The 24,624-nt window shown below is 54.8% G+C and overlaps 2 protein-coding genes across 49 annotated transcripts in view; one reads left to right on the forward strand and one right to left on the reverse strand.

Moving 5' to 3' along the window:
* Positions 1 to 41: 41 nt before the first annotated feature.
* On the forward strand, positions 42 to 5,417 carry CYP21A2 (cytochrome P450 family 21 subfamily A member 2). The gene is made up of 10 exons (XM_068664038.1): positions 42 to 463; positions 956 to 1,045; positions 1,459 to 1,610; positions 2,429 to 2,524; positions 2,767 to 2,874; positions 3,479 to 3,565; positions 3,643 to 3,828; positions 4,314 to 4,483; positions 4,754 to 4,857; positions 5,069 to 5,417. The coding sequence occupies exons 1-10, from the start codon at positions 277 to 279 to the stop codon at positions 5,314 to 5,316; spliced, it is 1,428 nt and encodes a 475-aa protein (XP_068520139.1). The 5' UTR covers positions 42 to 276; the 3' UTR covers positions 5,317 to 5,417.
* The window catches only part of TNXB (tenascin XB), a 39,440-nt gene continuing 20,166 nt past the window's right edge, over positions 5,351 to 24,624 (reverse strand). For 19 of the 48 annotated variants that reach the window (XM_068663903.1, XM_068663912.1, XM_068663904.1 and 16 more), the window contains 22 exons: positions 24,285 to 24,581; positions 22,141 to 22,434; positions 21,527 to 21,817; positions 20,889 to 21,185; positions 20,047 to 20,334; positions 18,917 to 19,210; positions 17,667 to 17,960; positions 17,021 to 17,314; positions 15,488 to 15,781; positions 14,982 to 15,275; positions 14,329 to 14,622; positions 13,466 to 13,759; positions 11,880 to 12,173; positions 11,315 to 11,608; positions 10,662 to 10,955; positions 9,546 to 9,670; positions 9,033 to 9,165; positions 8,536 to 8,687; positions 7,459 to 7,555; positions 7,107 to 7,268; positions 6,201 to 6,364; positions 5,351 to 5,520 (listed from right to left, as the gene is read on the reverse strand). In XM_068663903.1, the coding sequence (XP_068520004.1) occupies positions 5,440 to 5,520; positions 6,201 to 6,364; positions 7,107 to 7,268; positions 7,459 to 7,555; positions 8,536 to 8,687; positions 9,033 to 9,165; positions 9,546 to 9,670; positions 10,662 to 10,955; positions 11,315 to 11,608; positions 11,880 to 12,173; positions 13,466 to 13,759; positions 14,329 to 14,622; positions 14,982 to 15,275; positions 15,488 to 15,781; positions 17,021 to 17,314; positions 17,667 to 17,960; positions 18,917 to 19,210; positions 20,047 to 20,334; positions 20,889 to 21,185; positions 21,527 to 21,817; positions 22,141 to 22,434; positions 24,285 to 24,581 (5,321 nt within the window). In that variant the 3' untranslated portion in view covers positions 5,351 to 5,439. The remainder of the gene's footprint in view (positions 5,521 to 6,200; positions 6,365 to 7,106; positions 7,269 to 7,458; positions 7,556 to 8,535; positions 8,688 to 9,032; positions 9,166 to 9,545; positions 9,671 to 10,661; positions 10,956 to 11,314; positions 11,609 to 11,879; positions 12,174 to 13,465; positions 13,760 to 14,328; positions 14,623 to 14,981; positions 15,276 to 15,487; positions 15,782 to 17,020; positions 17,315 to 17,666; positions 17,961 to 18,916; positions 19,211 to 20,046; positions 20,335 to 20,888; positions 21,186 to 21,526; positions 21,818 to 22,140; positions 22,435 to 24,284; positions 24,582 to 24,624) is intronic. The other 29 variants (XM_068663928.1, XM_068663922.1, XM_068663930.1 and 26 more) reach the window with 27 other exon arrangements.

The raw sequence follows: 24,624 nt of genomic DNA on the forward strand, positions 1-24,624 counted from the left end.
CGAGTGTGATTTGGGGGGGGGGGGGCACCCAAGTATGATTTGGGGGTGGGGGGGTGTCCACGGCAGCACCCCCATCATGGGAAGGGTTTTTTCTGGGGGGGGGGAGCAGCCCAAAGTTGTATTTTTTGGGGGGCAGGGAGATCCAACAGGGGGGGAGTGTGCAAAAAGGATCTGCCCCCCCCCTCACTCCCCAAATACTAAGGGGGGGGCGGAGCTTTTTGTGCCCCCCCCCCCGTCCCCCCTCCCCACCCTCTCAGTCCCCAGCATTGAGGGGCGATGGCGGCCACGCTGCTGCTGCTCCTGCTCCTGCTGCTGCTGCTGCTGCTGCTCCTTTTTGGGGGGGCGCGGGAGGGGTCCCCCCGTGGGGGGGCCCTGCACCTCCTGCACCCCCGGGGGGCACAGCACCTCCTCACCCTTGCCCGCCGCCACGGGCCTGCTTTGCGCGTGCGCCTGGGGGGCCACGGTGAGTGGATGGGGGGGGGCGAAATGGGGGCACCCCACTCTATCCCCCCCCTCAAAAACCCTTCCCCCAACAACCCATCTTGGGACCCTAAAACTGCCCCCCCCCAGCCTCCACCTCTTGGGACCCCCAAGTTTTGGCTGCGCCTCCCCTCCCTGCACCCCAGTGTTGGCCCAATAAGAGTTGGGGTGGGAGGGGGGTTGCAAGGGATCCCCTCCCCCCCCCAAATCTCTCCTTGCTCCCCTCAACCCATTGATTTGCCCCCCCCCCCCCCCCCCCCAGTTTGTTCCTGGGACAATCCCTCCCCCCCCCTTCTATCCCCGCACCCATTCCCCCCCCTGATTTGGGGGTCCCTGACCCCATTGGGAGGGCTGGGACCACCAAGCCCCCATACCTTGGGATTCCCTGACCCCCCACACACTCCCCCCAAGGGGGTCACATCCCTCCAGACCCCCCCCCCCATTATATTTCCCCCCCCCCCTCCTTACCCCCAAGATGTGCTGGTACTGAGCTCAGTGGGGACCATCCGGGAGGCTCTCGCTCGCCGCTGGGGGGACTTCGCTGGGCGCCCCCCAAGTTACCTGGGTATGGGGGGGGGTCCCACATGGGCTGGGGGGGTGCACTGGGACCACCCCCTCCCCAAATTATGTGGGTACAGGTGGGTTATTGGGAGCTTATGGGGCTGGGGGGGTTATAAGGGCTGGGGGGGTTGTGTCGGGCACCCCAAAGTTCCCTGGGTATTGGGGGGGCCCTGTGGGGGAGGCACCTTATGGTATTGGGAGGTGTCCTGGAGGGTGGGGGGGGGCTGTGGATTCCTCACAAGGGTGTCTGGGGAGGGGTCTCTGTCAGTGTTTGGGGGGTGCTGGGGGGGTCCTATGGGTGTCTGGTGGGTGGGGGGGGTCCCTGGGGGTCCCGAGGGTTTTTTGAGGGGTGGGGGGGAGGCTGGGCAGTCCTCATGGGTGCTGGGGGGTGCCAGTGGTGACGTAGGTGTGGTGCAGGGGGGCTGGTGTCACGGGGGGGCCAGGACCTGGCGCTGGGGGACGTGTGCCCGGGGTGGCAGCAGCAGCGGGGGGCGACACGGGGGGCACTGGCCCGGGCCCAGGGGCGACTCGAGCCCCTCTTGGCACAGCAGGCGAAGGCGCTTTGCCAGGTGAGTACCCCAAACCTGGGACCCCTCCCCCCCCCCCAAAAAAAAAGGCACCCCCAACCTGGGGACAACCCCCCCATCCCCTTCCAGAACTCCAAACCAACCCCGGGACCCCCAAATCGCACCAGCGTGCCCCCAAAAAATCAGCCCCAGCACCTCAGCTGATCAGGGAGTCCCTGTGGTATACCAGTAATCCCTTGGGGGCCACCCAATAGCTTTTATGGGACCTTCATTATCCTTTTAGGGCAGCCCTATACCCCAACAGGGGGGTATTCCTTGTACTGCCCCCCCAGGGAGCCCCATTGTCTCTTGGGACACCGCTTTGTCATGTAGGTGTCCCTAATCTCCTTTCTGGGATCCCTGAATCCCCCTGGGGCACCCCAATGCTCCATTTATGCTCCCCAGTACCTCCCTGGTACGCCCCAGTACTCCCCTTTATCACCCAGACCCCTTTAATAGCCCCTACAGATGCCCCAATACCTGACTGTGGGACCTTAAATCCTCCTGTGATCCCCTCTTCTCTCTTGGGGCCCCCTATATCCACTAGCACACCCCATTACTTCCTGGGACACCCCTCCTTACCCATTTGGGGCTCCCCAAAACCCCTTAGGTCCCCCTATATTACCCCAGTGCACCCCAATACCCCTATGGGGTCCCCTCCCCTCTACCACCCTTGGGTATCCCAATACCCCCTAGGGCTAGCAGTATACCCCTGGTGACCCCAAAATCTCCTTAGGTCACCCCAACAACCCCCTGGGAAGCCCCATGTCCCCCCAGGCACTCCCCAGCCCCCTGTAGTGACCCCCTTTTTCCCCCCCCAGGACCTGCGTTCTTATGGGGGGGCGCCCATTGATGTCTTCGAGGCGTTCGCCTTCCACACCTGCAGCACCATCTGCCTCCTCGTCTTTGGGGACCTGGTAGGGACCCAGGTGTCCCTTTTGTGGCATCCAGGTGGCTCTAAGGCATTTGGGGTGGGCACCTTTGGGTGGGGGCTCCCTGGGTTTGGGTCCACCCAGGTGTCTGGGTGTCACTCGAGGGGACCCAGCTGTCACTTTGGGTTGGAAACAACATGTCCAGGTGCCACCTGGGGGACTTGGGTATCCTCGGGGGGGGACCCAGGGGTCTACAGGGGTGACCCAAGGCATCTGGGCCCCCACAGATGCCCCCCGAGGCCGAGGTCCGGGCCTTCACCCGCTGTGTCATGGAGCTGCTTGAGGTGTGGGGCAGGGCCAGCGTCCGGGTGCTTGACCTGCTGCCGCTGCTGCGGGTGAGCCTCACCGTGGGGCCAGACCCTACAGAGCCCGTATGGCTCTGGGGACGGGGTTTATGGCATCTACGGGGGCCTGGGGGAGGCCTGCGTGGGACTGAGGAAGGGCGTTGGAGGGGATGTTGTAGGGTCTGGATGGGACTTGGGGCTGTTATAGGGTCCAGATGTGGGAGACAATATTGGGGAGGAACTACATTGCCCCGGAGGGGTTGTAGGGTATATATGAAGGTGTGGAGGGGCCTATGTAGGGCTCTGAGGTGGTTATATGGCCTTGGGGAGGATATATAGGATCTGGGGAGGTGCTGGGGGTGTGGGAGGGTACAGGGTCTGTGTGGAGATGGGAGTTATATATGGGGTTGAGGGGGGGGTCTGTATGGGGCTGGGGAGGGGGTTTAATGGTCTATAAGACCTTGGGGGAGATGTTAAGGGGTCTACACAGGGTTGAGAGAGTCTGTAGGGACTGTGTGACTGGGGTGGGCCTATAGGGCCTATACGCAGCTGGAAGGGGTTATATAGCCACTGTGGCGCAAAGCGGGGGGGCTCTATAGGGTCCTGGGGGCTCTTTGTGGCCCCTGGGGTGCCTACGGGCCCCATACGGTCCCAGGTGCTGCCCAACCCAGGGCTGCGGCGGCTGCTTAGCCTGGTGGAGTCCCGTGACGCCTTCGTGGAGGCCCAGATCCAGCGTCACAAGGTGGGATGGGGACACGGGACCAGGGCAGGGGGAACCCAGTGAGGGGACTCAGGGAGGTGACACGTGTCCCCCTGCAGGCCTGCGCGTCACCCCCAGGGGACACAGTGCTGGGGGCGCTGCTGGGGGAGGACCCCAGTGTTCGGGGGGGGCCGCTAGGTCCCGATCGGCTGCACATGGCCCTGGTCGACCTCTTCATCGGTGGCACTGAGACGACAGCGGCCGCCCTGGCCTGGGCCGTGGCCTTCCTGCTGCATCGCCCTGAGGTGCCACCTCCATGTCACATCTGTGCCCGTGTCCCCATGCAGGTCCTGGGTGGGGGGGTCTTGCATACTCACGTCTGTGTCCAGTGTCCTGCAAATCCCGTGTCCTCCTCCCTGTGGCCATCACTGTCCCCTTGCACCACCCTGCAGTGCCACACGTGTCACACTCACGTCCATATCCCCAGGCGGGTCTCGCATCCCCAGGGTGTTCCCACCCGTATCCTGGGCATCCCTCGTGTCCCCCACACCATAACCACCGCCATCCCTCTGCACCGCCCTGGGGTGCTGCATGCTTGCCACGTCCACGTCATGTCCGTGTCCCTGGTCAGGTCCTGGGGAGGGTTCCATGTCCTGGGTGTCCCTGAAGACCCCCTCCCGTGGCCATCACCACCACCCCTGTACTGTCCCAAGGTGCCACATGTATCGCATCTGTGTCACATGCATGACAGCCATGCATGACATGGCGTGACATGTGTGCCCCCCCCCAGGTGCAGGAGCGGGTGCGTGCAGAGCTGCATCAGGAGCTGGGCCCCACGGGCACCCCCCAGGTGGGGGACATGGGACGCCTGCCCCTGCTCCGCGCCACCATCACCGAGACCTTGCGCCTGCGGCCACCTGCACCCCTGGCCCTGCCCCACTGCACACGCCGCCACACCAGGTACAGCCAGTAGAAACCAGTATGGACCAGTATGGGTCTGTACAGACCAGTATTGACTAGTATAGACCAGTATGGGTTAGCAGAGCCCAAAAGGCATCATAAAACCCAGAAGCATCTGGTAGAGCCCAGTAGGCTGCAGTGTAGACCAGGAGAGCTCCAGTAGGGCTCAGTAAAGCCCGATGGTCCCAGTAGGTGGCAGTAGATACTACGGGGACTCTGCAGACTCCAGTCTGTCCCAGTCTGTCCCAGCAGCACCTTGTCCTGTTCTAGTGTTGGGGGTGTCCCTGTGCCAGCTGGCTCCATCGTCATCCCCAACCTCTTCGCTGCCCACCACGACCCTGAGACCTGGCATCGCCCTGATGAATTCCTGCCAGGTACGTGTGGACCCTGAAGTTCCCTGGACTTTTGGGCCCATTTTGGACACCTGGGTCCCTGCTCCAGATGCTTGGGTCCCCCGAGCCCCCAGGGATGGGTCCCCTCCCTGCTTGCCAGGGTATCTGATGCTGTTGGGATGATCACCAGCCTGGACATCTGTGTCCCTGGCCCTCATGGTGGGTTCCCTCCCCACTCATTTTCCCCCTCCAGAGCGGTTCCTGGAGCCAGGGGCACCCTGGCGAGCGCTGGTACCTTTCGGCTGCGGGGCCCGATCCTGCCTGGGTGAGGCATTGGCACGAGCTGAGCTCTTTGTTTTCCTGGGCCACATCCTTCATCATTTCCGCCTGGAGCCACCGGTGCCTGGGGCCCTTCCCAAGCTGGGGGTGACAGCTGGCACCGTCCTGCGCTGCCCCCCATTCTGCGTGCGCCTTGTGCCCTGTCAGCCCCCCACCCCCTGAGCCCCGATGCCTGGGGACACATGGAAGCCTGGGCTTGCTTGCTGGTTGCTCGCAGCTTTTATTGACCCCATAAAGGCTTCATCACCACTGCCCCTGGCAGCCCTGCCTCCTCTCTGGGTGCTCTCAGTCATGCTGTGGCCGCAGCTTCATCTCCGTGAAGGGGATGGAGAACTCGAAACCTTTCCAGGGAAACCAGTTGATGCCCTGGGGAGAGTGAGATGGGGCCTTGTCAGCATACTACAGGGGCCCTACAGACCCGTATAGGGCCTGTGGGCACCATACTGAAGCCCTGAAGAACCCACTCCCCTGCTCCAGGCCCTATCCCTCCTATAAAGCCCCATGCCCACATAGGGGAGATCTGGAGCTGGGGCAGGAGGGGTCCTGTATGGTGTCTTGCACTCTGTAGAAGGTCTGTAGGACCTCAGACGGGTGCGTGACCATATGGCCCTCATAGCCCCCCAAAGAGTTCCTGGACCCCCTTGTTCCCCATAGGGCACCAGTCCCTATAGGTGTGAAATCCCCTGCTGCCACTCCCCAGGCCCTCTAGGTCCCCATAGGTACCTGCCGCTGTGGGCAGTGCCATATGGATCTTGTGTCCCACAGTGCCAATATAGGCTCCCCCACCCCACGGCCCCTGTCAAACCTCCTGGGGTGATTTTAATCCCGTTGCAGGCTGCCTTGTGGCCTTCATAGCCTGCCTCATGGCCCCTATAAATCTCTGTATGGTCTGTATTGACCTCCATATTTACCTTCTATGCCTCCTGTAGCCCCCACAGCCCCTATAGATCCCATCAAGTCCTCTTTTGCTGTTTCTGTAGTGCCCGTAGCCCCCCTTTATGGCCCCGATACCCCCTCCCCATCACCCCTACATCCCCCCAACGTGCCTGATGGTCGTAGGGGGTACCATAGCGCCCATTGAGGTTGGCGTAGTGGCAGTTGCGGTACCACCAGGCCCCCGTGTAGGCGACGGCGCAGGGCCGGGGGCGGCGCCGGGGGTCACGGTCCCGCGTTGAAAAGGGGCTGCCAGCGTGGTAGGACATTGCGTCCCCTGCAGGACTCACATTAGCACTCTGGAGATTCTAGCACCCCCAGAGAGCTTTCCAGAACACCCTCAATAGGTCAGAGAACCACAAGATGTTCCCTAAGACACCCCCCCACTCCCCTCCAGGACAGGTCACAGCCCCCCAGGGACCTCTACGTTCCATATCAGGGAGCACCATGGACCAACGACTCTCAAGACCTCCTAGGGGCTCCCCAGGACCACCCCATGGGCTGGTGATCTGTAATAGGCCCCCAAAGCCCCCCCACCCATGAGTCATGGACTCCCAAAACCACTCCAAGGACTGCCTCTCATTGGCAAAAGGACCTCCCTCTGCCAAGGCCTCCTCTAGGTACCCTCCCATGGGTAAAGAGACCTTCAATAGCCCCAAGACAACACTCTCCCAGGAATCCTCTGTGGTCTGTGGATGCTCAAGACCTCCCCACAAGTGCTGCTGCTTCCCCCAAACCACCGTACCCCCCACCCCCCATAAACCATCACTGTTCCAGGACCCCACCCTCTCCCCCGCCAAGATTTCCCCTAAGGACACCCATGGGCTAAAGGACTCCTCTAAGACCTGCTTTAGGGAACCCCCATGGCCAAGACACCCCCGAGATTCCCACAGGGCTCCCCAGAACCCTCCCCCTGGGCCAACAGCCCTCCCCTAGGGCCCTCCAAATGCCCCATGGGACCCCCCAATACCCTCCCCCAAATACCCTCGGCCCCTTCACGGGCCAGGAACCCCTCGCACCGGCGGTGCCGCTGTAGGCGCCAAGGTGGAGGCGGTAGTGCTCCTCGGGGCCAGCAACAGCGAAGTCGCGGTAGTGGGCAAAGGCGGCGTCCAGCGGCGTCCGTAGGTCCACCCGCAGCTCCGTGGGGCCAGCCGCCGTCAGCGCGTGCAGCGCCTCGTTCCCTGCACCCAGACACCTTGGGGTCTTCAGCCACTGCAGCCCACCCAGGGCCACCCAGACACCTGGGTCCCTCCCCTGGAGGCCCACCTGGGGCCACCTGGGTCCCCCTGGGTGTCCCCCTGGGGTCCCCTTGGGTGCCTTTGTCCCCCCGCCAGAACCCTGGGTCCCCCCCCCAGATGCAGGGGTCCTCACCAAGCCAGAACTCCTGGGAGACGTTGCCAAAGCCGTGGGCGTACTCTTCCCATCCCCGCCAGAAATCAGTGGCCCCATTCATGCGTCGCTGGAACACCTGGGAGTGGAGAGTCAAAGGAAACCCCCCTGCCCACCCCCACCTCCCATTACCTCCCCCTGAACCCCCAGCTCCTTCCATTGCCCCTCATGGTCTTCCCCAGTGCACCCTGAGACTATCTAGGCTCCCTCGGACCCTTGTTGCTCCCCAGGACTCCCCATTGCACCCCCAGATCTGCCACAGAACCATTATCCCTCCCCAGTTCTCCCCCTGCCCCCCATAGAAACATCAAGAAGACCACAATAACACCCCTCAGTGACCCCCAACTGTCCCCCAAGGGCACCCCCAGGGACCCCCATTGACCTCAGTCCCCATACACATAGTGCACCCCACAGCCCCACCCGTTGCCCTCTAAAGACCATCTAGAGAACACCCCCTCTGCCCCCAGTTACCCTTTCAGATCTGTCAGGACACCCCTTGTCCCCCAAACATCTCTACTGCCCCCCAGAGAAAGCCCTCAGACCCCTAAATGCCCTTCAGTGTACTTCTTGGACCTCCTGGGACCACAGATACCCCCACTACCCCTCATAGAACCCCCTCACTGCCCCCCATTGTCCCCCAGGCCCCTCAATGCCCCTCACTGAACCTCCCAGACCCCCCAATTCCCTATAGTGACCCCAGTTGCTCCATGGGCCCTTCCCATTATGCTCCAGGTTTGCCAGCCCCCCCCCCCCCCCCGCTTACTCCCTACCCCCCTACTGCATCCCACAGAACCTCCCTAGATACCCCAAATGCCCACAATCGCACCCCCAGGGCCATACCTATTGCCCCCCAGACCCTTGCACAATATCCTCCCTAGAACCCACCAGACACCCCCAATGCTCCCCCAGTGACCCCACTTGCCCTTCCTCTCGTTACCTCTCCAAATTTGTCAGGGAACCCACTGGCCTCATTACCTCCCTAGAGGTACCTCCTGCTATTGCTCCCCACAGAACGTCCCCTGACACCCCCAATGCCCCCTACTGCCCCCCTGCCCGCACCAGCCAGCCACCGCCATCGGTCTCCATGTCGCAGAAGACACGCAGGGGCCGCTGTCGGTCCCCTCCGAGGAAGATGAGGGCCTCGCGTGAAGGCCTTGGTCCGTTTAGCTGCTCCTCAACGCAGTCCCGGGGGTACGGGTGGAGTAGGGGCGCTGGGGACAGGGTGCAAATGTGGGGACCAGGTGTCCCCACCCAAGGGACGCAGGCACCTGAGTGCCTCCCACCCAGCCACCCACCAACCAAGGGGCTCAGGCACCTAGGTGCCCACTCCTCACCCAAGAAACCAGGAATCTGGGTGCCCCTCTATCTAGGGACTCAGTCTCAAGGTGTTCCCCTCCCACCCCACAGCCAAAACATCCAGGTATCTGAATACCTCCAGAACCCTCCACCCAGGGGGTCAAGGGACCCAAATGCGTCCACCTGTAAGGCATCCAGGTACCTGGGGATCCCCCTGGCCCCAACACCCCACCCTCAAGGGACCCACGTGCCCAACTCACGGGTGTCGAAGGTGGCCTCGAGGGGCACGGGGGCCGGCTCCAGCCCCTGGCTCTGCAACTGCACCCAGTAGTGGCCCATGGGCTCCAGGCCCCACAGCTCCTTCGATGTTGCCTCAGGGGGCAGCTGCAGCGTCTGTTTGTGTGGGGAAAGGTTACTGGGGAATGCAGGGGGCTTCTAGGGTCCCTAGAGGCATTATAGGGGCTGCATGGGGGGTCTTTTAGGTATCCAGGGAGCATAGGGTGGGCCTCGAAGGTGTTCTGGAGTGCTGTAAAGGAGTATTGGGGACCACAAGGAATACTGGAGTGAACAGAGATACACCGGGGAGGTACCAGTAGGATTCCTAGGGTGTTACTGGTGTGTCTGGTGTGTGTGGGGGGCGCTCTTGTGTTCCCCAGGGTGGTATAAGGGTCCCCCATGAGATTATTTGGGTCTCCAGTGGATACCGGAATCTCACAAGAATTACTGGAGTGTCACACGGGGCTGGGAGGTTTTGGGGTGTTTGGGGAAATTACCTGCAGGGGGCCACCAGGGGGGCCGTAGACAAGGATGTAGCCATCAGGAGGGACTTGGGGGGGCGCCCAGTGCAGGCGAGCGCTGCGGGGCCACAGGGACCCCACCCACAGGGTCCCTGGGGCACCTGCACAAAAGATGGTGACCACTGAGGCCCACACCAACCCCCCAGCCCCCCGTAGACCTTCCCACTGACTCTCCCCACAAACCCCCTTTGGACTCCCCCAAGGGTCACCACACCACCCTCTCACCACCATAGCTCCCACTGACCCCAAAGACACCCCCCATGGTCTCCACCCCAAAGACCCCTTGTAGTATCCCAGTGACTCCCATCCACAGTACCCCGCACACAGAGTGTTTCTGGGAGCATCCAGGGACTCTTCCATCCATCCTTCCTTCCATCCCTCTCTCCCTACCTCCTTGCTTCCCTCCTTCCCTCTCTTCATTTACCCCTCAGCCATCCATCTTTTCATGCACCTTTTACCATCCATCATTTCCTGAAACCACCCTTCCACTGAACTTTGCCTCCATGGCTCCAATTCATTTATTCTACCAGCAAAACACAAATCCAACCAGCTATCTGCCTGTACATGCTTCAGTCAATCCTTCCCCCCCAAAAAATGGGTTAATCACACCATCCATCCTATAAGGAGTCACAGTCCGACCCATTCAACAGCTTGTCCATCTGTCCATCCGTCCGTCCGTCCATCCATTCAACCAACTATTCAATCAAATAATTAAAGAGCCATCCATGCATCCTCCATCCATCCATACACCCAACTGTCCAAACAAGTAAACATCTGTCCCTGCATTTTCCACATGTCCACCTCTAGGTCTCCAAATCTCTCTTTGGTCTTGCCTGAAGTCATCCCTCAATCAGTCACCCAATGAGCACAAAAGCTTGTTCCTATTGCTTGCAAAACCATGATCCAGCTAACCACCTAACAATACACCCATCCATAGAGCTCCCCAAGCTGCCAGACAGTCATACAAGCAACCAGCTTTCATCCATCTGCTCCTCTCTCCAAACTGGCACGCACCCATCCCATTTGGCCTTTCCCTGCCACATCCACTCGGTGCAGAAATGTGACAAGAAAAGGGCCCACAGCAACTCTCACCTGTGACAGCATCAGTGGAGATGGGGCCCACACGTTTCCGCCCCCACATCCCATACAGGTTGAACTTGTAGCGGCGCGATGGTGACAGCCCTGGCACAGTCACTGTGCGAGACCCACCATCCACGGGCAGCACCTGTGGCTGGCCTTGTGCATCCTTGTACTGCACCGTGAAGGAGTCAAAGGTGCCCTCGGGAACGCTCCATTCTAGCTGGACAGAGTCAGGGGTGATGTGGGAGGCAGTGAGCTCGCCAAGACGGGGCTGGGATGGTGGTTCCTCCTCTGCTGGAGGTGGGGCTGCAATATGGAGAGCACAATGCAGGGCATAAACATCCCCCTATACAACTATCCATCTGTTCAACAACCAACCAAACATTCATCTAACCGTCTCTCTGTCCTCTCTGCAAACAGTTGTCTGTCCATCCATCCATCTGTCCCTCCACCCACCCACCCACCCACCCACCCATCCATCCATCATCCTCTACTCCTGTCAATCTTGCATGCTCCCAGCCTTCATTCATTCCCCAGTCAGCACCAAAATTTGCCTCATTTTTGTTAAGACCCAAGTGACCAGGACAGGCTCTTGGAAGGCTCCTGATACAGTCCAAACTCACAGCCCACCAAAGGACACGTCCATGGCATGCAGCAGCCCTCACCTGTGACAGCATCAATGGAGATGGGGCCCAGACGTTTCTGCCCCCACATCCCGTATACGATGAATGTGTAGCGTTGGGATGGCGACAGCCCAGGCACAGTCACTGTATGGGAGCCACCGTCCACAGGCAGCACCTGCAGTTGGTCTTGTGTATCCCTGTACTGCACCACGAAGGAATCAAAGGTGCCCTCGGGGACACTCCATTCCAGCTGGACGGAGTCAGGGGTGATGTGAGAGGCTGTGAGGTCTCCCAGGCGTGGCTCGGATGCTGGTTCCTTTTCTAGTTCATCCGCAGCTGCAACACAGAGGGCACAATGCCATCTATAAATATCCCCAGTCTGTTTCTTGCTTCCTTCCTTCCTTTCTTCCTTCCTTCCTTCCTTCCTCCCACCCACCCACCATTGCATATTCCCATCCCTCCAACCCTCCATCCTGTTCAGTAACCAGGAGATGTTCCCATTTTCCAGAAGGCCCAAGGGGCTCAGGACAGATCCTGTCCTGGTTCCTGCCCTGATCCAAACTCCGGGCTTGCAAGGGACACAGAAAAAGCATGCAGCTGCTCTCACCTGTGACAGTGTCAGTGGAGATGGGGCCCAGACGCTTCTGCCCCCACATCCCATACAGGTTGAACTTATAGTGGTGAGATGGTGACAGTCCTGGCACGGTCACTGTGCGGGAATCTCCATCCACAGGCAGCACCTGCAGCTGGTCTTGTTCATCCTTGTACTGCACTTTGAAGGAGTCAAATTTCCCCTCAGGGACACTCCATTCCAGCTGGACGGAGTCACGGGTGACGTGGGAAGCTGTTAGTTCACCCAGGTATGGCTGGGACGGTGGTTCTACTTCTGACTTAACTAGTGCTGCAAAAGAGAGGACACGATGCAGGGCAGAAACATCCCCTTGTTCATCCATCCACCTATTTATCTCTCTATCGGTTGGCATACCCAACCTCCCTTCCTTCCTTCCATCCATCCATCTACCCATCCGTACACCTTTGTGCTCATTATACTGCGTCTAGTTGTGATCGAGTGAGTTCATCTTTCCCAGAGTAGGACATGTAGTGCTGTGCTCTGCACTTGCAGGTAGAACAGCAGTGATGTTACACCAAGTTTTTGTCTTTTGTTGAGCAGTGCTGGCACAGCATCATGACTCTCTCCAACCCCAGTCAAAGCCAGTAGGCCGGAGTGTGCAAAAGGTGCAGAGGGGACATTGCCAGGGCAGCTGACCTAAAATGGCCAAAGGGATATTCCATACCACATGATGTCACACTCAGGAATAAAAGCTGGGAAAGGGGAAATGAAAAGGGGAGGATCTTGTTATGAAGAGGGATGTCCTCCCAAACATCTGCCATGCAGACTGAGGCACTGCTTCCCAAAACGTGGCCAAATATCACTTGCTAATATGAAGTAGAGAATAATTGTTTTAAACTTTGGCTTCCATGTGACATTTGCTTATTTATTTTTTAATTTCCTTTAATTAAACTGCTCCTTATTTCAACCCCTGAGCCTTTTGTCATCATATCTTATGTCCTTGCTCTTTTCAGGAATGCAAATGAGTTTAGCAAGCTACCACAGTCATCTGTCTGTCCAGCCATTCATCCAGATAATCATCCCCTCACCGGGGACCTTCACAAACCATCCAACCAAATCCAGTGATCTAGACTTTCATTTAAAACTTTGCTCACCCCTATCCTCCCCCACTTTGAAGTGTTTCATACTCCTTAATCCAATGATCCACTTATCCAGCTATCCATCCATCCGTCCGTCCACCCAATTGCCCTTTGTCCTGATTCCATTTCCAATTTATCACCCCTTTATTTAATCCATCTGTCCAGCTTTTCACCCACAAAGCCATTGATGCACTCTTAGGTACAGACAGACGGACACCCACAACAAAACATCTTTCCAAAAATCCATACTACCAAACGTCCTGCCACTTAATTTTTAATCCTGCCAATAAACACCATCTCCATATTGATGGCTTTCCTTCCCCCCGTCCTACTGTCCATCCAACCATTCACCAGGAACCACCAAAGAGATGCACCCATTTCCCAGAAGGGCTAAAGACCCTGGATGGATGTGGTCCCCACTTTTGTCCTGCTCTAAAACCAAGGCATGCAAGGGATGGATAAGTGGCATGCATCAGAACATACCTGTGACAGCATCAGTGGAGACAGGGCCCACACGTTTCCGCCCCCACATCCCATACAAGTTGAACTTGTAGCGGTGAGATGGCAACAGCCCAGGCACAGTCACTGTGCGAGAACCTCCATCCACACGTAGCGCATGCGGCTGGCCTTGCACATCCCTGTACTGCAGTGTGAAAGAGTCAAAGGTGCCCTCGGGGACGCTCCACTCCAGCTGAACAGAACTGGGAGTGATGTGGGAGACCGTGAGCTCGCCCAGGCGTGGCTGGGATGGTGGTTCCTCCTCCGTCTTGACTGCAGCTGCAACAGACAGGACACAAGGAGTTACATAAACATCTATCAGTCCATCTCACCCACCCTCCCTCTCTCCACCCATCCATACAGACAGACAGACAGACAACCACCCATCCATCGTTTCAACCAAAATCCATCCATCCATCCTTCCTTCCATCCATCCTTCCTTCCATCCATCCAAACAAACAAAGTAAACATCCATCCCTCCATCTTCCACACATCCACCTCTAGCCCTCCAAATCTTTGCTCTTGCCTTCAACCATCCCTTGGCCAGTCAGCACAAAAACTTGTTCCCATTGCTCACGAGGTGAATATCCAGCCAACCATCCAATGATCCATCCATCCAAAAAGTCCCCCACATTGCCAGTCATACAAGCAACCAACTTCCATCTATGCATTTCTCCCTTCAAACTTGCACACTCCCACCCCTCCATCCACACTATTTTTAAAACTAAGGTGATGTTCCCATTTCCAACAATGCCCAAGTGACACAGCATGGGCTCTTCCAAACACAAACCTGCCACATCCACTCAATGCTAAAAGGTGATAAGAAAAAGGCCCACAGCCACTCTCACCTGTAACAGCATCAGTGGAGACGGGGCCCACACGTTTCCGCCCCCACATCCCATACAGGTTGAACTTGTAGCGGCGCGATGGCGACAGCCCTGGCACGGTCACTGTGCGAGAATCTCCATCCACGGGCAGCACCTGTGGCTGGCCTTGTGCATCCTTGTACTGCACCGTGAAGGAGTCAAAGGTGCCCTCGGGGACGCTCCATTCCAGCTGGACTGAGTCTGGTGTGACGTGGGAGGCTGTGAGCTCACCAAGATGGGGCTGGGATGGTGGTTCCTCCTCTGCTGGAGGTGGGGCTGCAATATGGAGAGCACAATGCAGGGCATAAACATCCCGCCGTACAACTATCCATCTGTTCAACAACCAAACAAACATTCGTCTAGCCATCTATCTGTCCTCTCTGCAAACAGTTGTCTGTTCCTTTTTCTGTCCATCCGTCCATCCATCCATCCATCCCTCCACCCATCCATCTATCATCCTCTACTCCTGTCAATCTTGCATGCTCCCAGTCTTCATACATTTCCCAGTCAGCACCAAAATTTTCCCCATTTTTGTTAAGACCCAAGTGACCAGGACAGACCCTCGGAAGGCTCCTGATACAGTCCAAACTCACAGCCCACCAAAGGACACGTATATGACATGCAGCAGCCCTCACCTGTGACAGCATCAATGGAGATGGGGCCCAGACGTTTCTGCCCCCACATCCCATACAGATTGAACTTATAAGGGTGGGATGGTGACAGCCCTGGCACGGTCACTGTGTGGGAACCACCATCCACAGGCAGCACCTGTGGCTGGCCTTGTATATCCATATACTGCACCACGAAGGAGTCAAAGGTGCCCTCGGGGATGCTCCATTCCAGCTGGATGGAGTCAGGGGTGACATGGGACACAGTGAGCTCGCCCAGTCGTGGCTCTGATGGCAGTTCCTCTTCCGACTCCACTGCAGCTGCAACACAGAGGGCAGAATTCAGGGTATGAACATCCTCCAGTCCATCCGTCCTTCCATCTGTTCGTTCGTCCATCCATTCATCTATCTGAAGATGTGTTCCCATTTTCCACAGGGCAGAAGAAACCCAGCACAGGCCCTTGCAAGGCTACTGTCATACTCCAAACACATGGCCCATAGCATACACAGACTTGTCACCCATCAGGACACACCTGTGATGGCATCAGTGGAGATGGGGCCCACACGTTTCCGCCCCCACATCCCATACAGGTTGAACTCGTAGCGGCGGGATGGTGAAAGCCCTGGCACGGTCACTGTGCGGGAATCTCCATCCACGGGCAGCACCTGTGGCTGGTCTTGGGCATCCTTGTACTGCACTGTGAAGGAGTCAAAGGTGCCCTCGGGGACACTCCATTCTAGCTGGATGGAGTCAGGGGTGATGTGGGAGGCTGTAAGTTCCCCCAGCTGTGGCTCGGATGGTGGTTCCTCTTCTGTTTCAACTGCAGCTGCAAGAGATAGTGCTCAATGCAGGGTATAAATACCCCCCAGTCCATCTGTCCATACCTCTGTCATCCATCCATCCAATCAGTCAATGAAACTCTTCATCCATTTATTGAAAAAGCCTTCCATCCATACACGCTTACATTCTACTCAGCATTTCCCCAAGTATCAACTTAGTTACATTCACCCTTTTGTCCTTCCATCCACCCTTGCAACCATAAAGAAGCCACACTTCCTATCATCCTTCTCTGTTCTATTTATCCATCTTCTCAGCCATTTATCCAGATAATCATTGTGACATCAAGGACATTCACCAACCATCCAACCATCAAGCTAGTGATCTAGACTTCCATTTAGCTCCTTGCTCACCTCACCTTCCTACTGGGATAGGATCAAATTCATTTTCCCTACAGCAGCCCATATAGTGCTGTGCTCCACACCTGTAGCTAGAACAGCATTGGTATCACACCAATGTTTTGTCTATTGTTGAGCAGTGTTGACACAGCACGAAGACTCCCTCCAAACCCCCAAAGCCAGTAGGCTGGGGGTAGGTAAGAAGTGGGAAAGGGACATTGCCAGGGCAACTGATGTAAAATGACCAAAGGGATATTCCATACCATATGATGTCATACTCAGCAATAAAAGGTGGGAAAGGGGAAGGAGAGGGGGTGACTCTAGCGGCCACTATGAAGATGACTGTCCTCCCAAACAAGCGATGTGCATATTGAAGTCTTGCTTCCCAGGATGTGGCTGAACATCACTTGTTGATGGGAAGTAGAGATTTTTTTTTTAATTTTTTCCCCTCTTTGCTTCTATGCAGCCTTTGCTCATTTTTTTCCCTCTGTCTTTTCCCTTTAATTAAATTATCCTTATCTCAGCCACAAGCTTTTTTCTTTTGCTTTCCTGGCACTGGCTGAACACCTGCCTGCCGATGGGAATCAGCAAATGAATTCTTTGTTTTCCTTTGCGTGTGCATGTGGCTTTTGCTTTACCTAGTAAACTGTCTTTCTCTCAAACCATGAGTTCTCGCACTTTTACCTTACAGATTCACACCTGGGGAGAGTGAGCTAATGGCTGCAGTGCACTCAGCTGCCTGCCAGGGCTAAACCAGAACAACAATCCAAGACATATACGTCTGTTTCCCAGAAGGGCCTAGGACCCTGCAATGACCCTTTCATTGCCCCCACCTTTTTTCAAAACCAAAGACTGCAAAAAACACGGACACGGCACACAGAAACCCTCACCTGTGACCGCATCAGTGGAGATGGGGCCCACACGTTTCCGCCCCCACATCCCATACAGGTTGAACTTGTAGCGACGCGATGGTGACAGCCCTGGCACGGTCACTGTGCGGGAATCTCCATCCACAGGCAGCATCTGTGGCTGGCCTTGTGCATCCTTGTACTGCACTGTGAAGGAGTCAAAGGTGCCCTCAGGGATGCTCCATTCCAGCTGGACAGAGTCAGGGGTGACGTGGGAGGCGATGAGTTCCCCCAGCTTTGGTTCAGATGGTCGTTCTTCTTCTGGCTGGACTGCAGCTGCAATGTGGAGGGCACAATGCAGGGCATTAACATCCTCCATTCCATCCATCCAACTTTCTATTCACCCTTTCATGCAACTATACATCACTTTTTTGAACTAACCAGCAATTCAGAATTTCTTTCATTCTGCCATCTCTCCCCCTGACTATCCAGCTGTCTACCACTATGTCCCTTCATCTCTCCAAACGTGCCTATACTCACCCATCCTTCCATTCCCCAGTCAGAGGCCAAGAGATGTAACCGTTTCCCTGATGGGACAAGGACCCTGGAATGTGTCTGAACCCAAAGCCACCCAACTCTAGAACCAAGTCATGCAGGAGACACAGACATGGCACACAGAAGCCTTCACCTGTGACAGTGTCAGTGGAGACAGGGCCCAGGCGTTTCCGCCCCCACATCCCATACAGGTTGAACTTGTAGCGGCGAGATGGTGACAGCCCTGGCACGGTCACTGTGCGGGAATCTCCGTCCACAGGCAGCACCTGTGGCTGGCCTTGTGCATCCTTGTACTGCACCACAAAGGAATCAAAGGTGCCCTCAGGGACGCTCCATTCTAGCTGGACTGAGTCAGGGGTGACGTGGGATGCAGTGAGTTCCCCCAGCTGTGGCTTGGATGCTGGTTCCTTTTTGGTCTCAAGTGCAGCTGCAAGGTTTATGCAGGGCATAAATATGCCCCAGTCCATCTGTCTGTCCATCCATACATCTACCCACCCATCCACCCATCCATCAAACCTTCTCTTCAACCATCCATGCAACTATCCATCAGTTTATTGACAGAAGTTCCTTCCATACACCCTTACCCTCAATTCAGCATCACCCCAACTGTCAACTCAACCACATATCAACCTTCTATCCACCCATGCTCGTAACCAGAAAACAAACAACACTTTGAAGACATCCATCCATCCTTCTACTTGGCAGTCTGTTCAGTAATTCATCCAGATAATCATCCAGACATTAAGCACTTTCAGCAAACATGTAAACATACAGTGACCTAGACCTTGACTTAGCTCTTCGCTCACTGTTTCCACCTTTTCATTCTGGTGTTTCTTACACCATTAATCACTGAATCATCGAATCATCGAATCATCGATTCATCGAATCATGAAACAGCCATTTTGGAAAGGATACCAAATGCTCATCAGCTCCAAACTTTCCTGGGAAATGGGAGCCTAGATGGTATTATTTAGTACACTTTTGAGTTGTATCTTGAATACCTCCTGTAACAGGGATTCTACCATGTCTCTGGGCAGGTAGTCGAATGACTGATTTTTCTTACTGTAAAAAAAATCTGTTTTGTATCAAGATGCAACCTATCCTAACGCCCCTTGATGCCACTGGCTCTTCTCTTCTCCATGTGGTTCCTTGAGAAGAGAGCACTCTGTGTAGACATCTGTCTATCCACCTGTCTACCAGTTTATCCCTTAATCTCTCCAAACTTGCCTGTACTCACTCATTCGTCTATTCCCCAGTCAGAGGCCAAGTGATGTTGCTGTCACCCAGAAGGGCCAAGGAACTGGGAGGAAATGCCCCCACTCTCACCCTGTTCCAAAACCAAGGTATGAAAGGGATGAGAACACTACATGCACCAGCCCTCACCTGTGACAGCGGCAGTGGAGACAGGGCCCAGACGTTTCCGTCCCCACATCCCATACAGGTTGAACTTGTAGCGGTGAGATGGTGACAGCCCTGGCACGGTTACTGTGCGGGAATCTCTGTCCACAGGCAGTACCTGTTGCTGGCCTTGGGCATCCTTGTACTGCACAACAAAGGAATCAAAGGTGCCCTCGGGGACACTCCATTCCAGCTGGACTGAGTCAGGGGTGACATGGGAGGCTGTGAGGTCACCCAGGCGTGGCTCAGATGGTGGTTCCTTATTTAGCACAACTGCTGCTGCAACATGGAAGGCACAATGCAGGTATAAAGATCCTCTGGGCTGTTTATCTCTCCATCCATCCGTGGCTCCATCCACCCATCAATTGATGCAGATGTGTATCCATTTATTCACAATACCTTCCATCTACACACCCTTACATTCTACTCAGAATCTCCACAATTATTAACTCGGTAACATTCATCCACCTGTCTTTCCATTTATCCTTGTAACCACTCATCTATTCACTCTTCTTTTCATCCACCTCTCCAGTTAGATATCCAGATAATCATTTGGACATCATGAACAGTCAGCAGCCATCCAAGCAACCAGCAACAGATCTAGCCTTTGATTTAGCTGTTTGTTGATTGATCCCTTACTCCATCTATTCATGGAAGTGTTTCTTACTTCAGTAATTTAATTATCCATTTTTCCAGTTCTCTATTTATCCAAACCTATATCCATCCCTCCATTCAATTGCCCTTTCTTCCATGTTTCACCTCCCCTTCAACACCCCTAAGATCCTATCCATCCATCTGTCCGTCCATCCATCCATCCACTCACCCACCTGCCCACATTTCAAGCAATATACATGTATACTCCCTCTTATAAACATCCACAACCTAACATAATTACAAGAATAAATCCTTCAAGCCTTCAAGCCTTACCTGCTGATCCTGCCAAAAGCCATCTCCATATTCATGACTTGTCCCTGTCCCTCCATCCATTTAACATGCATCACCCAAGAGATGTATTTATTTCCCAAAAGGGCCAAGGACCCTGGAAGGACACTGCCTCCTTCCACTTTTCTCCAAAATCAAGATGTGGAGGGGACATGACATGCAGCAGCCCTCACCTGTGACAGCATCAGTGGAGATGGGGCCCACACGTTTCCGACCCCACATCCCATACAGGTTGAACTTGTAGCGGCGCGATGGTGACAGCCCTGGCACAGTCACTGTGTGAGACCCACCATCCACGGGCAGCACCTGTGGCTGGCCTTGTGCATCCTTGTACTGCACCACAAAGGAGTCAAAGGTGCCCTCGGGGATGCTCCATTCCAGCTGGACTGAGTCAGGGGTGATGTGGGAGGCTGTCAGCTCGCCCAGGCGTGGCACAGATGGTGGTTGTTTTTCATGCTCAGCTGAAAGGATACAAAGCAGGCTATAAAAATTATCTGATTCCTTTTTCTGTGCCTTATTCCCTGAATTCCTCCCTCCCTTTTCACCTTCCTTCATCTCTCCATCTTTCCACTGGATGTGACCCCAGCAATTCATCCTATTATCAATGAATTCAACTAATTGTTTCTCCACCTCTGAACTATATCTACCCATTTATTGTCTAGTGAAGTTGTCCATGTGCTCCTTAAAATCCATGCAGTATTCCATCCATCCAAATGACTAATCACTCATTTATTCCTCCATCCAGTCTTTCATCCAAAAAGCTAAATAGATGATAATCAACTAGCCATACACCAAGCCAAATACACACGCAGAAATCCAGACTTTTGCCCATTCTACTATCTAGCTACCTATCTACACACCTGTCTAACAATCTGTTCCTCCATCTGCACAACTTTGTTGGCACTCATACATTTATCCATTCCCCTGTCATCTGCAAAGACCCTTGCAAGTCTCCCGACTTACTCCAAACGCATGTCCTACAGGGGACATAGACACGGCATGCATCAGCCCTCACCTGTGACAGCATCAGTGGAAACAGGCCCCAGACGTTTCTGCCCCCACATCCCATACAGGTTGAACTTGTAGCGGCGCGATGGTGACAGCCCTGGCACAGTCACTGTGCGGGAATCTCCATCCACAGGCAGCACCTGTGGCTGCCCCTGTGCATCCTTGTACTGCACCACAAAGGAGTCAAAGGTGCCCTCAGGGATGCTCCATTCCAGCTGGACCGAGTTGGGAGTGATGTGGGAGGCCACAAGATCACCCAGGCGTGGCTCAGATGGTGGTTCCTTTTCTGGCTCGACTGCAGCTGCTACAGAGAGGACACAACGCAGAACACAAACATCCCCCCTTCCATCCATCCAGTTTTCTATGCACCCATCCATGCAACTGTCCATCAGTTTATTGATTTAACCATCAATTCAGCATTTCATCCATCCTTTCATCTCTCTACCCAGCTATACATCTGTCTATCCCTCCACCTCTCCAAACTTGCCTACACCCATCCTTCCCCCCATTCTCCAGTCAGTAGCCAAGAGATATTCCTGTTTCCCAGAAGAGTCAAAGAGCCTAGATGGACCCTGTCCCTCCTCCCAAAGTGCTCCAAAACAAAGCTTTGCAAGGACCATGGACATGGCATGCAGCATTTCTCACCTGTGACAGCATCAGTGGAGACGGGGCCCAGACGTTTCTGTCCCCACATCCCATACAGGTTGAACTTGTAGTGGTGTGATGGTGACAGCCCTGGCACAGTCACTGTGCGGGAACCACCATCCACTGGCAGCACCTGTGGCTGGCCTTGTTCATCCTTGTACTGCACCACAAAGGAGTCAAAGGTGCCCTCAGGGATGCTCCAGTCCAGCTGGACTGAATTAGCAGTGATGTGGGAGGCCATAAGCTCACCCAGGTGTGGCTCAGGTATCAACTCTTCTGGCTCAACTGCAGCTGAAACAATGGGTGTATAATACTGAGCATCCCTGCTCATTTTCTCTACCTTTCCATTGAAGTATTTCTTATTCCAATAATCCAGTAACACGCTTTTGCAGTTCTCCATCCATCCAAACCTAAGTCCAACCCTCCATTAAACTGCCCTTTCTTCTATGTTCGACCTCACATTCTTTACCCCTTGATTTCATCCATCCATCCATCCATCCATCCATCCATCCATCCATCCATCCATCCATCCATCCATCCATCCTCCCATCTTCACAAATACCCTCCAAACCATAGATCAACTCAAATCCACAATGGCATGCAGCACCTCTCACCAGTGATTGCATCAGTAGAGACAGGGCCCAGACGTTTCCGCCCCCAAATCCCATACAGGTTGAACTTGTAGCGGCGGGATGGTGACAACCCAGACACGGTCACTGTGTTGGACCCACCATCCACAGGCAGTGCATGTGGATGGCCTTGTGCATCCCTGTACTGCACCATGAAGGAGTCAAAGGTGCCCTCAGGGACCCTCCATTCCAACTGAACAGAGTCAGAGGTGATGTGGGAGGCAGTGAGCTCCACTAGGCGTGGCTTGGATGGTGGTTGCTTTTCGGGCTCAACTGCAGCTGCAATAAAAGAACACAATTCAGGGTATAAACATTCCACAGTGCTCCATCCCTGTCTCCCTCACTGCTTTTGGCCGTCTCCATCAGTTTTTGTACACCACAAGCCATTCTTCTATCCAGTTAAATCCAGTTGGAGGCTGGTCACTAGTGGAGTCCCCTGGGGCTCAGTATTAGGGCCAGTTCTCTAATATCTTTATCAATGATCTGGATGAGGGGATTGAGTGCACCTTCAGTAAGTTTGCAGATGACACCAAGTTAGGTGCATGTGTTGATCTGCTCGAGGTTAGGAAGGCTCTGCAGGAGGATCTGGATAGGCTGGACCAATGGGCTGAGGTCAACTGCATGAAGTTCAACAAGGCCAAGCGCCAGGTCCTGCACCTGGGGCACAACAACCCCAAGCAGTGCTACAGGCTGCGAGATGAGTAGTTAGAAAGCTGCCTGGCAGAGATGGACCTGGGAGTATTGGTTGATAGTTGGCTGAATATGAGCCAGCAGTGTGCTCAAGTGGCCAAGAAGTCCAACAGCATCCTGGCTTGTATTAGAAACAGTGTGAGCAGCAGGGCTAGGGAAGTGATCATCCCCCTGCACCCGGCTCTGGTGAGGCCGCACCTCAAGTACTGTGTTCAGTTTTGGGCCCCTCACTACAAGAAAGAAATCAAGGTGCTTGAGAGAGTCCAGAGAAGGGCGACGAAGCTGGCGAGGGGTCTGGAGAACAAGTCTTAGGAGGAGTGGCTGAGGGAGCTGGGATTGTTTAGCCTGGAGAGGAGGAGGCTCAGAGGCAACCTTATCACTCTCTATAGTTACCTTAAAAGAGGCTGTAGCAAAGTGGGGATTGGTCTGTTCTCCCACATGCCTGGTGACAGGACGAGGGGGAATGGGCTTAAGTTGCACCAGGGGAGGTTTAGGTTGGATGTTAGGAAGAACTTCTTTACCGAAAGGGTTGTTAGGCATTGGAATGGGCTGCCCAGGGGAGTGCTTGAGTCACCATCCCTGAAGGTCTTTAAAATGTGTTTAGATGTAGAACTTAGTGATATGGTTTAATGGAGGACTTCTTAGTGTTGGGTCAGAGGTTGCACTAGGTGATCTTGGAGGTCTCTTCCAACCTAGATGATTCTGTGATTCATTAAACAGTTCATCCTTCCATCTCTAAACTGTTAACCCATTTTATGTCTACTGAAGCTGTCCATGTAAGTATTGATCTAATTATCCATCCTTCTCTCCACTTACATCCATTATTCATCCATCTGTCTATCCATTCATCAGAAGAATCATCCAACTATCAATCAACCAGCCATCTCTTTATCCTTTGTGGTACATGTACATCTATCCATTCAGCCATTTGTCCATCTGATTCGGAGTACATACAAATGCATATTTTTTTTCCTTTCTCTTCTTCCAAACATCCATTCATCTATATATCTGTCTAACCATTCTGGCTTCCACTCATCCATCCACCCATTTCCAGATTACTCTTAGCATTCAGAAGACCTTGATAATATCCATGCAGTACTCCATCCATCCAAATGACTAACCACTCATTTATTCCTCCATTTGGTTTTTCATCCAAAAAGCTAAGTAGATGATAATCAACTAGCCATCCACCAAGCCAAATACACACGCAGAAATCCAGACTTTTGCCCATTCTACTATCTAGCTACCTATCTATACACCTGTTTAACAATCTATTCCTCCATCTCCACAACTTTGTTGGCACTCATACATTTATCCATTCGCCTGATCCCAATTCCCACAGGGCAGAAGGAGCCCTGCAAAGACCCTTGCAAGTCTCCCGACTTACTCCAAACTCAAGTTCTACAGGGGACATAGACACGGCATGCATCAGCCCTCACCTGTGACAGCATCAGTGGAAACAGGCCCCACGCGTTTCTGCTCCCACATCCCATACAGGTTGAACTTGTAGTGGTGTGATGGTGACAGCCCTGGCACAGTCACTGTGCGGGAATCTCTGTCCACAGGCAGCACCTGTGGCTGCCCTTGTGCATCCTTGTATTGCACCACGAAGGAGTCAAAGGTGCCCTCATGGACGCTCCATTCCAGCTGGACCGAGTTGGGAGTGATGTGGGAGGCCACGAGGTCACCCAAGTGTGGCTCAGATGGTGGTTCGTTTTCTGGTTCGATTGCAGCTGCTACAGGGAGGACACAATGCAGGACACAAACATCCCCCCTTCC

This window comes from Anas acuta, chromosome 31 (genome assembly GCF_963932015.1).
Source record: "Anas acuta chromosome 31, bAnaAcu1.1, whole genome shotgun sequence".
In the NCBI taxonomy this organism is placed as follows: domain Eukaryota; kingdom Metazoa; phylum Chordata; class Aves; order Anseriformes; family Anatidae; genus Anas; species Anas acuta.